The 14,183-nt window shown below is 37.3% G+C and overlaps 1 protein-coding gene across 5 annotated transcripts in view; it reads left to right on the plus strand.

Moving 5' to 3' along the window:
* Window positions 1–14,183, plus strand: part of mipol1 (mirror-image polydactyly 1) — a 75,387-nt gene that overhangs the window by 13,670 nt on the left and 47,534 nt on the right. For 4 of the 5 annotated variants that reach the window (XM_049464068.1, XM_049464063.1, XM_049464065.1 and 1 more), the window contains 4 exons: window positions 9,459–9,543; window positions 10,619–10,701; window positions 12,854–13,073; window positions 13,648–13,783. In XM_049464068.1, coding sequence (XP_049320025.1) covers window positions 9,459–9,543; window positions 10,619–10,701; window positions 12,854–13,073; window positions 13,648–13,783 — 524 coding nt within the window. The remainder of the gene's footprint in view (window positions 1–9,458; window positions 9,544–10,618; window positions 10,702–12,853; window positions 13,074–13,647; window positions 13,784–14,183) is intronic. The other variant, XM_049464064.1, reaches the window with a different exon arrangement.

Here is a 14,183-nt window from a genome sequence, read left to right on the forward strand (position 1 = left end):
TGCATTGCCCCCCTTGTTGTTAGGTTTTGATTGACTGTAAAGGTATAACCATTTTTATTTGAGCCTGATTGAGAAATTTAAACTCTGTTTGACTTAAGTTTAGACAGGGGTTCAGCGAAACTCATCCGGTGACTGAAGCAGCAAGAAGGCGAGAGGGTGAAACTCGCAGTCCAAGCGTCTCTCGTAAGACAGCTGACCTTGAGTTGACTCCATCCTGGAGCCCCACCTCTCTTACTCGGCGTCTCCGAGATGACTAATGGCTGCTTCATGACTTGTTTCACCACCTTGCACCAGTTTCACAACTTTACCTGCCACAATAAGGCTTTGTTTCCTCCACATTTATACACTCGGGTTAAAATGCTTTTAATCTCCTGCTTTGAACTTTTTTTTTACTCAGAAAGGAGTGCTTTTCTTTTGGTTAGGGGGAGGAGAAGGAGGGATTTTCAACATATAAATCAAATCTCTAAGAACATGGTTATAATGTCACAAAGTAATTATGGCAGGTTTATAACTGAACAGAGCGCTCAGTGAGTCATAAACAATTCAGTTTACATCACAGTTACTATACAAACTGTGTGCATTATAGCATTGTTCAGTACTCAGTCACAATCATATAATATTGTTTTTTATACACGTTGTTGAAAATTACCACTTATTGTGTGTTCCTTCTAATACTCAGAAGTAATAAAATGACAATATTCAAGTTGAAACTACTAACTACTAAGTAAAAGTTGAAGTATGAGTTGCGTTTTTTACTGAAATAGAAGTAAAAAGTTCATTAGACCTGTCACAATAATTACATTATCAACTTTTTGACCTGAAGTACATATTGGTAAATATATCAAATGTAAAAAAGTTTAATTATTTCTTTAAAGAGATTTCTGATTTTTTTTATTTTAAAAAATTGAGAGACCATTTAAGTTTCTGAATTATTTTCTCTGATTTTGCTATTTATAGGTATATGTTTGAGTAAAATGAATATTGTTGTTTTATTTTATAAACTAAGGACAACATTTCTTCCAAATTCCAAATAAAAATATTGTCATTTAGAGCATTTATTTGCAAAAAATGAGAAATGACTAAAATAACAAAAAAAGATGCAGAGCTTTCTGACCTGGCAAAGAAAACAAGTTCATATTCCAAGATTTTAAGAGTTCAGAAATACATTTTTGGTGGAATAACCCTGGTTTTTAATCACAGTTTTCTTGCATCTTGGCATTTTCTCCTCCACCAGTCTTACACACTGCTTTTGGATACATTTATGCTTGATTTTGATGGCTAGTGATCATCCATCTTCCTCTTGATTATATTCCAGAGGTCTTCAGTTTGGTAAAATCAAATAAATTTATCATCTCTTAGTGTTTTTCGGGGCTGTATGTTTTTTTAGCTTTGATTCTAAACAAGTGATTAACACTAATAGCCTGTTTAAATTAATTAACAGTTTTTATTTATCGTTTAATATAATCTTTTGCATTTTAACTAATTGATTTCCGATTATTTACTGGGGGACTGTGAGTAAAGATACAGTTTATTCAGACACTGGTGAAAATGCTCAGCAATATTAATCAATATGAGTCCATGTTAGCTGTGTATAAATGCATTGAGTACATTGAGCTTAATGAGTGAGGAAGGGAGCTGGTGGAGAGCTGATAAATGGCTGGTTTAAGTTAAAAAAAAGCTATTTGCATGATTTAATATTACTACATCTTTACAAACTGGATGCTTTCCAGCTGAAATATACAACCTGTACAGGGGAAGGATAGTAATGTTATCTGATCTAACTTTACCTTAGCAGATGCAGTACAGCAATGCAGAACTTACCGCTTCTACTAATAATAATCATTCACTGCATTAAAATATTTGTAACAGGCATTAAAATGCTTCTATAAAGTTTCATGTTTTAATAATCTGCTCATTAAAGAAGATGCAGAGTCACTCTTGTAATCTACGATAAGAACATAATTTATCATTAAATCACCTGAGCAGAGTAAAAGTCTTCCTTGCGTTCATTCTGCTCCAGTATCTTCACATCCTATGCCTTAGGAGAAATATGAGTGATGGCTCACTCCCACCTGTTTTCTCCTCTTATTCACTGCATTAAGCTCATCATCAAATACCTTCTCCCTCTCCCTCCCAAATGTTAGCCAATGCAAATCTCAGCTTAGCCAGTATTTACAGAGCCAATTTTGAGGTTACCTTCAGCAGATAGAGTATAGGTTCTCTGAATTATTCACTGTTGACATCAAAAAGATTTGATAGAAATGGTATTTGACAAAGTGCTTTAACTGAAACAACTTATTTAAAGCTTTGCTTTGCACATGTGTTGCTAGATTGTGTGTTTAACAGACAATCTTATGATGCACATCAGTAAATGAGCTCTGTTCGACCACAGAAATGGGTTTTATGAAGCCAGAATGGAAGGCAGCTTTGCCTCAAAGGAGGTCAAGTGCAATATCTTTAATTTCTTTAAAAAAATAAATGATAATTATCATCTTTTAAATTTGTAAAGGTTTATCTAATTGTTCCTTTTATTTATATTAAAAAGCAATCCTTCAAAAATAAAACTGAATAAACAGAGTAAATGTTTAGTCAGTAAATAGCAAAACACATAATCTTTCACCTTACATCTAACTATGAATTACCCAATTCACTCATTAGGACTCGCAGCACACACAGATGCCTTGTGCTGATCTACATCACCCTTAAAGAGAGCAAGGCCAATTGTGCGTCCTTCAGGGCTCCAGTAGTTGATGGCAAGGTACATAAACAGGATTCGAACTGTTCTGATCTCCTAAACATAATGGCAGCGCTTAGCATGCTGGACCACTTGGAGCTAATTCCCATTTATTTCTACCTGAAGAGACTGAAGGCAAGCATACAAAATAACATATTTTTTAGAAAAGTCATGACCACTCATGGGAAACAGTGTCTAAAGTAAAAGTTTTTAAGCTGAAGTAAAAGTCTTTAATGTAGGCTCTCAGAGTTTATACCTTTTGGACCCTTGCAGATCCTACTATAATTTATTTAGGTCTATTTGATTAGGATGTGTCAATAAGCAGACACATTCATGTTTAAGCTATTCTTTTCCATGCTATAATATAGTGAATTAACTGGATGATGGCATGATCTGACTAACACAGTAGAGGATTAATTGCTTAGGTCCTGAAAAAATATCTCTATCCGTTATGGAAAGAACAGCTTCCAGAACTTGTCCGTGTTAAATACCAAACTACTGTATCTGAGGGTGAATAATAAGTTGATTGTTTGAAAGTGAGCCTCAGTTTTTAGTCTCTGTGTCAGATCTAATTACACATGATTTCATTCAAATGCTGGGTTTAAGAGCATTAATTATAAATCATGTAATCTGTGTAGAGTTTACTCACTCGTGTTCCTGCAACAACAGTAGGAATTAAATGACCCTGTTTGTTGTCTTTGTGGTTTGGATTCCAATCTGCTGGCTAACCATATGTACTGTTTTTAAGAAGTTAGAGCTGTTCTGAATGTATCAGAGAATTGCTTTACTGCACGGTCGCGCAGTATGTTCAGTATAGGATTTAATGATGCAGAATCCTTCCGAGGATCGTTTTCTTCACAGAACTCACTTGGAGGCCACAGTGTTTTAGTGCAGGAGGCAGGAGATAGAAGTGCTTCCTGTCTTTCCATAGAGCTTGTGGCTTTCCCACACCCAAATTAGCTGGAACTCGGGGAAAATGAGGCACTCATCCGGGTAGATTTGGCAGGTCATTCCGCCTCCCCTCTTAATGCCTGGGGATCAGTGAATCTCGGCCTGTTAGATGCCTCCAAGGCTGGATCCATCAGGGGGATCTGAGACGGCACTGCTTCCTCATTTCCCCCAATCTCAATTCAATTACTGCCACGCCTGCCCTGAGAATGAGATTAGGCCTGTAAGACACGTTCCCCCATCGCATAGAGCCTACTCTGCCTATTAGATATTTCAATCATCCAGGAAACAAAGGGCTACTGCACTCAATACTTCAGACAGTCTGCAGGAAGTTAGAGACTCCTCACTCTTCAGAGTGATCTGAGAGTGTTTTAGTTTTGAATTGTTGATATGTAAAGAATGATGGCAGAGAGTGGTTCATTTTGTGCTCATCCTATTGTTCCTATTAGATACTTTGTATTCATGTATTGTCTTTTAAGCCAATTTAATGCATGTGATTGTGCTTTATGCTTTACGTTATGCTAAAACTAACCAATACAATGACAATATATTGATTTGCTCAAAGTATCACAGTAAATTGAATCATGACCCCTGCGTCATGACACACATCACAGCCCCAGTGTTTCCAATATTCCATTTGTCATTCACCACTTTGATCATCTTACTGCCTCCCTTTCACACTTCAAGACCATATCTCTCCGAACTGGTTAACCATTTACTCAGGCAGGTGGATATTTATAATTTAGAGAATGGCAGGTTGATGATTTGTTTCTGATTTTCCTTTCACACTTTGACGAGTTCAGTGAAATATGACGTTTGTAAAGGTCAATAGCATTATAAATGTTCAGAAGATGTATTTAAATGGCTCAAATGATTGTAATTACATGTTATTTTTAGTTCCAAGCTTATCTAGTCGGGAAGAAGAGAAGTCAATAAAGTATAATGATGGTGATGCTATCTAACATCTCAAAAGTGGATGTTTCTAGATAGATCTGTGTGTCTATTGGTCATTTGTAAAGAAGCTTTATGTCTGCTTCAGGTAAACTTAATTTACACAGTTAATAAATCTGAGGCTGGTCTTTGTAAATGCCTCAGTTTCATTCCAAGTGTTAATGCAGACCAGTAAATTCTCTCATACTCTTTTACTCTGTGTTTGTGTGTCCAGCTACATTAAACATCACATTCTGTTATTGATGTCATTTAACACATTGCAAGTCATTGCAATAAAACAGCCAGTCAATGATTTGAATGGAGTAAATAGACAGATGTGCAGCCTCTCATATACTGTAGCCGTCTGATGAAACAGTGTATTTTCGCAGCGAGTCAATAAAATATCTTTTGATCCATCAGAAGCCAGGTCCACTCACTGCCTCACAACAGCCCGTGACAATCAAAGCACACAGCATGCTCTCCCCAGGTGCTGTATGCTACAATAGTGTAAAAAGAGCCTGTTTATCCTCCCAGAATCAATTCATGCCCGTGTTTTTGTCAGAAAGCTGTGCTGTACAATTAAACCTGCTTTATGTTTCTCTCCAGATTAATGTCCGTATCAAAATTCATAAAGAATCGGTAAGATGAGAAGCCTGAGCTCGCGGATTCACAGGGATTTTGTATGAAGCCCATTTAATCAGGATAACACTGTTATTAATATTCATAAAGTCAGCTGGAATACAAATGACAGACTGAGGAATCTGGAAACTTTTTGCGGCAGAAATGTATTAAATGGAGCTTAAAAAATTAATGAAATTGAGTTTATATTAGACAAAAATGCAAAACCCTGTATTGGTTGATCGTAATTGGGCTTAGACATTTCTTTTTGAAGAACTCCATCTTTGACGGACATCAAAGGCATTTTCAATGAATGCGATGCATGAATGGTCATTTAAAAGGATTTAAAGACATTACGCTGCAATAATTGTACATGAATAATAAGTAGCCCACAGAGGCAATTAGTGTAAAGTCTACAAGACAGGAAAATGAAGATCATCGGGAGACAGTAGAGGACAAATTAAAATGAGAAAAGTTTGAACTTAAACACAAAAGAGAGTGAAAGTCTTATTGTTGGTTGTACTGTTTGTAGTGGTCACTGGATTTTGTCTCAGTGTATGTTTGGTAGTGTATGATAAATACAAAAAAGGTATGATTTTTCTGAAATATTTTCATTGTATTAAGGACTGTACTATTTCTTTTTATTGATCTGTGATGTCTATATATATGGATATAAAAAAACAGGAGTTGCCTGTGATATAAGAAGTTGTTGTGATCTAATAAAACACTCTAGTAGTATACTGTACTGTTTACTGTAGTAAACAAATTATTTTGGGCTGATACAACTTGTCTTTGTTAGATGTCGCATGAAACATATTGAGAATAGTGAAGTTTTTACTTTTTTTTCAAGCATATTGTTGCATGGCATGTTTAAATACGGCTTATGTCACGTAGCTCATCCTGTGACGTGACTTTATAAATAAACGTACAAATGTTGATTTCCTTTGGACAGTTTTAAATTGTGGTACTGGTTGGCTGAACTGCAGAAGACCTCCTCTGGCCACAGCACATTATAAATGCATTATAATGATTGTGGTTTTCAGCCGAGCTCTGTGTGTGCTAATGCTAATAGCTCATTAATCTGTCATGAAGAAGCTGCAGATTATGTAGAAATGTAGATGTGATGCTAATTTACCATCTGGAAAGCCGACAGAAACTCTTCAGAAGAAGCAGGCATCCCATCGCATGCGGCTCAGACTTCAAACTTTTCATTAAGCCAGAGGGAGCTCTTTTCTGTTTCTCGCTATTGGTTTATTGCCGAATATCAATTTCATTAAGTTGCTCCTGGGTAATTCTCGGAGGAAACAACGTCAATCAGTGAATCAATCCAAATTTATTTGGTAAAGCGCCCTTTTCAGAGCTCTTTGCGGTGTGCCTCACTGAAAATTACCAGACTATCAAAAGGTCACGTTTGTATGCTCGGCGTTGTTTTTTCCCCCTTTTCTCTTTTCAAAAGCTACTTTCTCATGTTCATGATAAAGGATTACGCGACTTCTCAGCCGTACCTACCAGCTGAAAAGTCCTCTCCACCTCCCCTGTGTCTGAAACTCCTGCGCGCAGGGCCAGCTCCTGCCCAGAGTCTATCACTGAGATTAATGGAGCCCCGTGGCGTCTCGCACAAAAAGCCAGTTGTCCGTTCACGCCTGACTGTGCCTGAGCTGAATAGTGTGTGAGCTGTGTGTGCTGGCTTACAACACAGGGATAACGTTCCACTGGCATCTGCCCCAGGGGTCACCCCCCCCCCCCCAGTCTAGCACCCAACCTCCCAAGAGTGCAGACGCTTAGCGCCTTTTTCCCCCTTCTCTCTCTCTCCTTCTCTCTCTCTCTGTCTCTCTCTCTCTAGATCCTCACTATCTTGCTCTTCCTCCCTTTTTTACTATAGATATAATCATCAGCATATTATTAAATTTCTCCCTGTTTTTTGTGGGCTAATTTCTTAACAATGACTTAGATGGTTATCATATCGTGTATATTTGCTAAAAACCAGTTAGGGTTGGGCGATATGCCCCTAAAATAATATCATAGTATTTTAGTGATAACGATGTTCTAGGCACTGAACAGATTTTAATAATGTCAAGAATATGCAACAGCAGCAAAATAAATGTTACTGTTTCAAACATTCGGTAGCAAAAAAAAATCTGTTAACTTTTGTATGTTTTGTAAACAACAGTAATTTACCAATATTATGTCTTTTTATAGTGTAATTTAATGTAACAAAATTACTACCACAAATCTAAAGCACATAATATGTAGTGCATGCATATAAACTGCAAACATAAACAATTAAACAAAAAGTGCACTTAAAGCTTCACAGTACAAAACAAATACAAAATAGATAGCTTTCAAGACAAAATACCACACATTTATTTCATAATTGATAAAAAAACAACTATATTGTTGTGTAAGATTCTACAGCTCTGGAAGAAATTAAGAGACCCATTCTGTTTCAGAATCAGTTTCTCTGATTATGCAATTTAAATGAACATTGTTGTTCTATTCTGTAAACTACAAAAATCATTTATTCAAAATTCCAAATTAAAATATTGTAATTTAGAGCATTTATTTGCAGAAAATGAGAAATGGCTGAAATAAAAAAAGATGTAGAGCTTTCAGACCTCACATAATGCAAAGAAAACATGTTCATATTCATAAAGTTCTAGGAGTTCAGAAATTAATACGTAGTGGAATAACCCTGGTTTTCATGCATCTTGTCATGTTCTCCTCCACCAGTCTTATACATTGCTTTTGGACAACTTTGTCACTCCTGGTTCAAAAATGTCAAGCAGTTCAGCTTGGTTTGATGGCTTGTGATCATCAATCTTCCTCTTAATTATATTCCAGAGGTTTTTAATTTGTTAAATTTAAAGAAACTCATAATTTTTAAGCTGTCTCTTATTTTTTTTTCAGAGTTGTGTATGCCGCACCCCTAACACTGTAGTGTATAAAAACCAAAGAATTAATTGATTAATTAAGAAATCCTTACATTAATGTATAATAGAAATGATTATTAGCTGGAAATAAGTAGCAAACATTAGCTTCATTTTATATGCAGCTTTCTTAATAATTTAGTTTTAAAAATGAAATTCATATATATATATATATATATATATATATATATAGATATCAGTAAACTGTTTTAAGCATTAACTATTGCAAAGTTTTGGTTAAACCAAAAAATAAAGGAATTGTGAAATGCTGCATATTATTATAGAACACACAATTGCAACACTAGAATGTATGCAGTGCTACAAGGGAAGATGATGAAACGGTGATAAGAGAAGCTCAAGAAAGGTTGGAACATGTTTGAGGTATTAGTTCTGCAGTCACAGAATATAAGATCGAGAGAAGATCACATGTTAAGCTAGACTTTATCCTATATAAAGATATTATAAAGTTATTTTTCCATTGGAAATATAGCTGGTCCATAACTCTGAATATCACAGGTCTACAGGCCTGTTTGTCCCGTTTGGAAAGTTCAGGAATGTCCTATAGAACACAGCCTTGTTGTGTTGGCCGGATCCTAGCTCAGCAGATCTACACTGAAACCCTCTTCTAAAGAATAATTAGCTTTGTTTTATTTTTTGTTTTATTTTATTTTTTTGGTCTTAGCCACTTCACCACTAGAGGGAAGCCCACTCCCACTGCTGCAGGCAGCGGCACCCAGCAACAGGCTCCATCTCTGAATGTCAGCGGCGCTCCTAATTGCCTCCAGCCTATTTGTTGCTTGCTTATGAATTAACTTGCATTTATGGAACTGAATTATCCACCATCAATTACCACGAATTACACCTGAGAAGCTGAACTTTAATTGGTGCTTCCTAACGAGGATCTGATATGGCTTGAGCTGTATTAAATGAGTGTTTACTTTCCTGATGGCTAAAAGCATTAAACCGATTGCACGTTGGGATTACGATTTGTTAATTGACCTCATTCATTAGTCCTCCATAAACTGTTAGGTAGAGCTCCGGTACACAGTGGAGGGGATAAAGCAAAGTCTTGCAGCACAATTTCACTCCGCAAATTAAAGCTGCCTGTCTTGTTTTGCTGTCTATGCTCCAGAGGTTATTAAAGATCGCTCTCCGCCCAGCACCCCTGAGATCATATTGACGGGCTATAATTAATACTAACCTTTCTAAGTCTAATGGAAAGAGACTGAGTGAGTGCCTGTGATGAAAAGCATTTTTTTTTGTTCTCTGAGAAATTAATCATACCTTCTATATATTTCCAGCTAATCCTAAAGTCAACGAGGAACTGAAACAAAGGCTGCCGTCCCCTGTAAAGCGGCATTGTTCAGAGACCACACCACAACCTGGGTAAAGATGCCTCACTCTGCTCATTTTACATTGTTTGTCAATGGCTTTCTCCCACATGTGACAATTAAGGACGAGTTTTTTAATATGTGGGAATGTTTATCAGTGTACATTGCTGCCGGTGATTACCCTCCGTAATGATATCTTTGCCGAGATGTCTTTCCTAAATCCGAAATGATGTTACAATGTTTAAAAATCACATGCTAGTTTAGTTTGTTCAGTTTTTTTTTTTTGTGGAATGCATTTTGGTATGGGATATAAATACCTGGCAGTTCGCTGTAGAGAGACTGTGCATTAGTGTGTATAAGTGGGATGTGATGATACATTGTATATTTTTGAGTTGCTGTTAAGGTCTTTTTGAATTTGAATTTAGATTTTTTTTTTTTTTTGCTTGTCACAGTTTCATGCGGGATGCTTTCATTTTAATACAGCAAATCTTGATGCACATCATATTATCCTTTTAAAAGCATTTAAGCTTAAAAAAAGCAAACAAATTTATTTTATTACAGTACAGAATATTTGACATGGTTATCCCCTATTTATTTGTTAACATTTAATATTACTTATAGTATAATTAAAGCTCAGACAGTTTATTTTTAAGGTAAGAAAAATAAATAAAGATAAAACATGCACAGCTCATTTATGCGAATGCTATAACAATAATAATGTGCAAAATATTCTCAGAAATCTCCCAGCTGGGGTATTTTTCTGATGTGGGGGAGCACCTGATGTTCTGTCAGCAGAATGTTCTCTGCCCTTGTTGGGTCAGAACTCTCTCTCTCTCTCTCTCTCTCTCTCTCTCTCTCTTTCTCGCTCTTAAGATCTTTGATATTTACCTCATGTACTACCTGTGCTCAGGGCTTTGAAAGCAAGCGCAAGTCCATCAAAGACTTCGCAGTGATGTCCAGTTTATCAATATCCTCTATCCTCCGTCCTTGTACACCAGAAGCACAGACATGATACTATGATACTTTGTGTTTCACACCGACTCCATTTAACATCACTCGTGTTGACAGAGGCAAAGCTGTGCATTTTCATGTTTTCTAATAATTTTTTTTTTTGTATGTATCGTTTTCAGATTCTCTAGTCGAGGCTCTAGCCCAGACAGCAGATATCAGAGTGCATCGGAGAGGGACCCTCCGGAAAAAAGACTTGTTAAAGGTATTCTGTTTAGAATAATTAAATCAATAAACAATAATAAAATATATTATCTTACTGAGTAGGTCAGTATTTTTTCTTTCTTTTTTTTTTTTTTTTTTTTTATAAGTTAATAAATATAATGTAATGAATTAATGAATTTTCTGAATCTGAGTCTGTTCCTCTGCTAGAAATGCTGCTTATCTCCATTTAAACACCATTATCTGTTCCTCATCTGGTCACTGTGTTGTGTGTTTGAATATTTGCGCTGCACACTAATTCTTGTTTCTTTTCCCTCTCCCTTTTTTAAGCGTTTGTCTGTTTTGAGCAAATGGCTCAAGATTTCAAAAAGAGCTTCTTTGTTTGCCCGCTTGCTGTTCAGAGTGATACATAAACATTTATTTACAAGTGTAAATCACCTTCAACCATAGTGTCAGTCTGCCGTCTAATAACTTTGCCTAGGCCATAATGCTATGGAAAAGCCACTATTTAGATAAACTGGTTGGAATGACAATGAGAGATAAACACCGTATTTACCCACCCTTCACCAAGTGCTCCTGATACGCAAATTTATTCTGACGCTCTGCTCAAATATACATTTGGGCTGTTGCTGAACCACTTCAAGCCCCTGCTCGCCACACAGGTTTTAATACGTGCCAAGACGATTATTGGTGACAGAACAACAGTTGCCTTTCTGTTTTTTTCCTGTCTTGTTGTTTATTTAAATTGTTTATTTCTGTTTACTTGTATATTCATTTTTTTGCTCTCCTGTTTTTGCGTTTTGCAGCCGTGAATTTTATTTTGCTCTTTTTTTTTTCTCCCCGTAGGAAATAACTGGGGTCTTCTCCTCGGTTAGATTAAATGCCTGCTCTCCCGTTTGTGGAGTAATGTGAGATGCTACTTTAAACACACACTCCAGTACTTGGGTGCAGCTACCTTTGAGAGCCACCCAGAGAGGGCTGGGAGAGAATTAAAGTAGTAACCCAGGTTAAGGAACAATGTATCGAAAAGTCGCGTATTTGCCGTGTGACAAAGGGCTTATATAAATGTGTTTGGCGTTATTATTCATGGTTGAATTTGGTGTTTGCACTGGTGAGTCTTAGGGAGAATACTAATAACTGTCTCCAGCGATCCTGAGACCAGAGCCCTAGCAACAAAGCTATGAAGCAGACCTCCCTGATCTCGACTTCAAAACCTGACCTTTCGCTAAATAATTGTGGCTGCTAAGCTGGAGCTTTTTGGACATCGTGGTCGTGAGGCTGTGACTCCTGCATCACATTGCATTTATTAATGCGAATGCCACCCTCCTCTCTCCCCCCCCTTTTTTTTGTTCTAGTGAGCCCGCGCTTTTGAAGCAGTGATATGCTTTAAGTAGTCCATGTTTGAATTTGACTTAATTTGAATTGCATTGATGTCAAAATGATTTATGTATATTTTATAATCACAGGAGAGACAATTCTTTTTTTTTTTAATGTAGCACTTGACCCTGGTCTTTCTCTTTTAGCACTTTTAGAGATTTAACACATTCTTTCCTAAATATTAAATAAAACAAATAAAGAAAATGTTGCTGTTTTTACTTTAGTTTTATACCAAGTACAGTCTGCCTTTGCTGTTGCAGGTACTGTAGTGCTGTAGTGGTTATGATTGAGTGTGAATAATAGTGAGAAGGTTTTGGTGGAGGCGAGAGAGAGAGAGAGCGAGAGAGAGAGAGAGAGAGAGCGGGCCGGCCCACACCGGGGAGTGCTCAGAAAGGCTGCCAGCAAGACAGGCCTCAGTGTTTGTCTCGTAGCCTGTGACTCTGGCCCTGAGCGCTACAGAAACATTGACAGAGGACCACGCTTCCCCCTCCTGCCAGTCACTCAGCTTGGCTCGCCACATTCCCCCGTGAAAGATGGCCAGACCCAGTTTCCTTTTCAGAGAGCTGACGCGAAGCAGCCGAAAAAAAACAACAGAGCTGCTTTTCAACTGTCAGACCTGCTTCTCAAAACCGGAAAATGGAAGTTTTACACGTTACATCTGGGCTTTATGGTTCTCTCTGGACTGTTCATATTGTTATGGGTGGCATTGCTGGGATTAATCTTTAAAATTTAGATGAAATTGATTGATTAAATATTTTGTTTTTGTTGTGTGTATTTTAAAAATAAATATCTTTTTTTTTTGTTCTTTTCTCTCACAGGGTTGAGCCCACCAACACCTAAAAAAGGTCCACTAGCTGGACAACTTCCACCTCCACCCCCTCCCCCACCAGCCCCAGTTAGGAGAATGGAGGAGGGAAGGCTATCCCCCCAAAGAGCCCTGACTCCACATGGACTGGACAGACAGGAGCGTGACAGCAGTCCTGTGAGCAGAACTGACGGCTCTGTGGCTGTGGCTACCCCTGAGCCCCCTTCACCCAGGTCAGCTCTGTACATATAGTTTAAAGTGGTTTTATTTTCACATAAGCACACATGCAGCTAGTGAGCCAGTGAGGAGTAAGAAGAAACAGAAACACCAGTAATCTACACCACTTCCACTCCAACAGACCAGCAGTACCAGTCTCCTGGTTACTGGTAACCACAGCACTCAGGCTATTGACACTTGACATTAGACCCAGAATTTATTCTGGAGGTAGACTTCGGCCATTGTGAACGGTTATAATTAGACCACACAGTGAACATCCTTTAATGAATAAATGACGCATTGCATTTTCAGTGTCACTTTAATAAGACCTGAATCAAATTTCTGGTTGCAAGAAGGAAGTAATTTACCTGCCAATACACTGCAGTAATACTTTAATATTACCTTAAAGGTCAACTGTATGATTTGCGTAATATCTCAAAGTAAATAAGACACAGTAATATTCTTGAAAGTTTGAAATTGCATCCCTTGTGTATCCGATAATTGCATATCAAAATTTGACCATGATTTCATTAGTGTTGCCCGAATGGGAGTTTAATAAGAGCATTTCTAATGAATTGTTGTCTCTTTTAGAAGGGTCACAGATGAAAACCATGGGAATTCCAGATTTAGCAGTGAAACCAAAAGGCAAATCCCAGTCCTCGACAAAGAGAAGAACATTGCGTTCCTGTTGAAGGAGCTGGACTCCCTCAGAGAGCTCAATAAGAAGGTAAAGTGGTTTCTGGAGTCAAACTTGATTCCACTGGCACTTTTTAAAGCAAATTTGTGAACATGTTTATTGATCAATCAACCTGTTAGTAGGAGTACAGTAGAACTGTCACAACCTTTGCTGATGGTGATATGAAATATCATAGGTTCATAGGTTCACCTGTATGTGCTTTAACCCCAACCTTGTTTAATTTGGATTTTCAAACTTTTCACTTTAGAGCAAACCAATGTAGCAGGCTAAAACCAGCAACATTTGGTCCAACCAAAAGAGAGGCTTTCAATCCAGATCAACTGTACAATGATTTGGTTCAAAACACTGTTTTTAACACTGTGCAAAACACTGTGAAAACCTTTTTTTTAGGTGGTTCTGATGTTTTATTAAAAGAAAAAATAAAACACAA

This window comes from Astyanax mexicanus, chromosome 14, assembly GCF_023375975.1.
Source record: "Astyanax mexicanus isolate ESR-SI-001 chromosome 14, AstMex3_surface, whole genome shotgun sequence".
NCBI lineage: Eukaryota > Metazoa > Chordata > Actinopteri > Characiformes > Acestrorhamphidae > Astyanax > Astyanax mexicanus.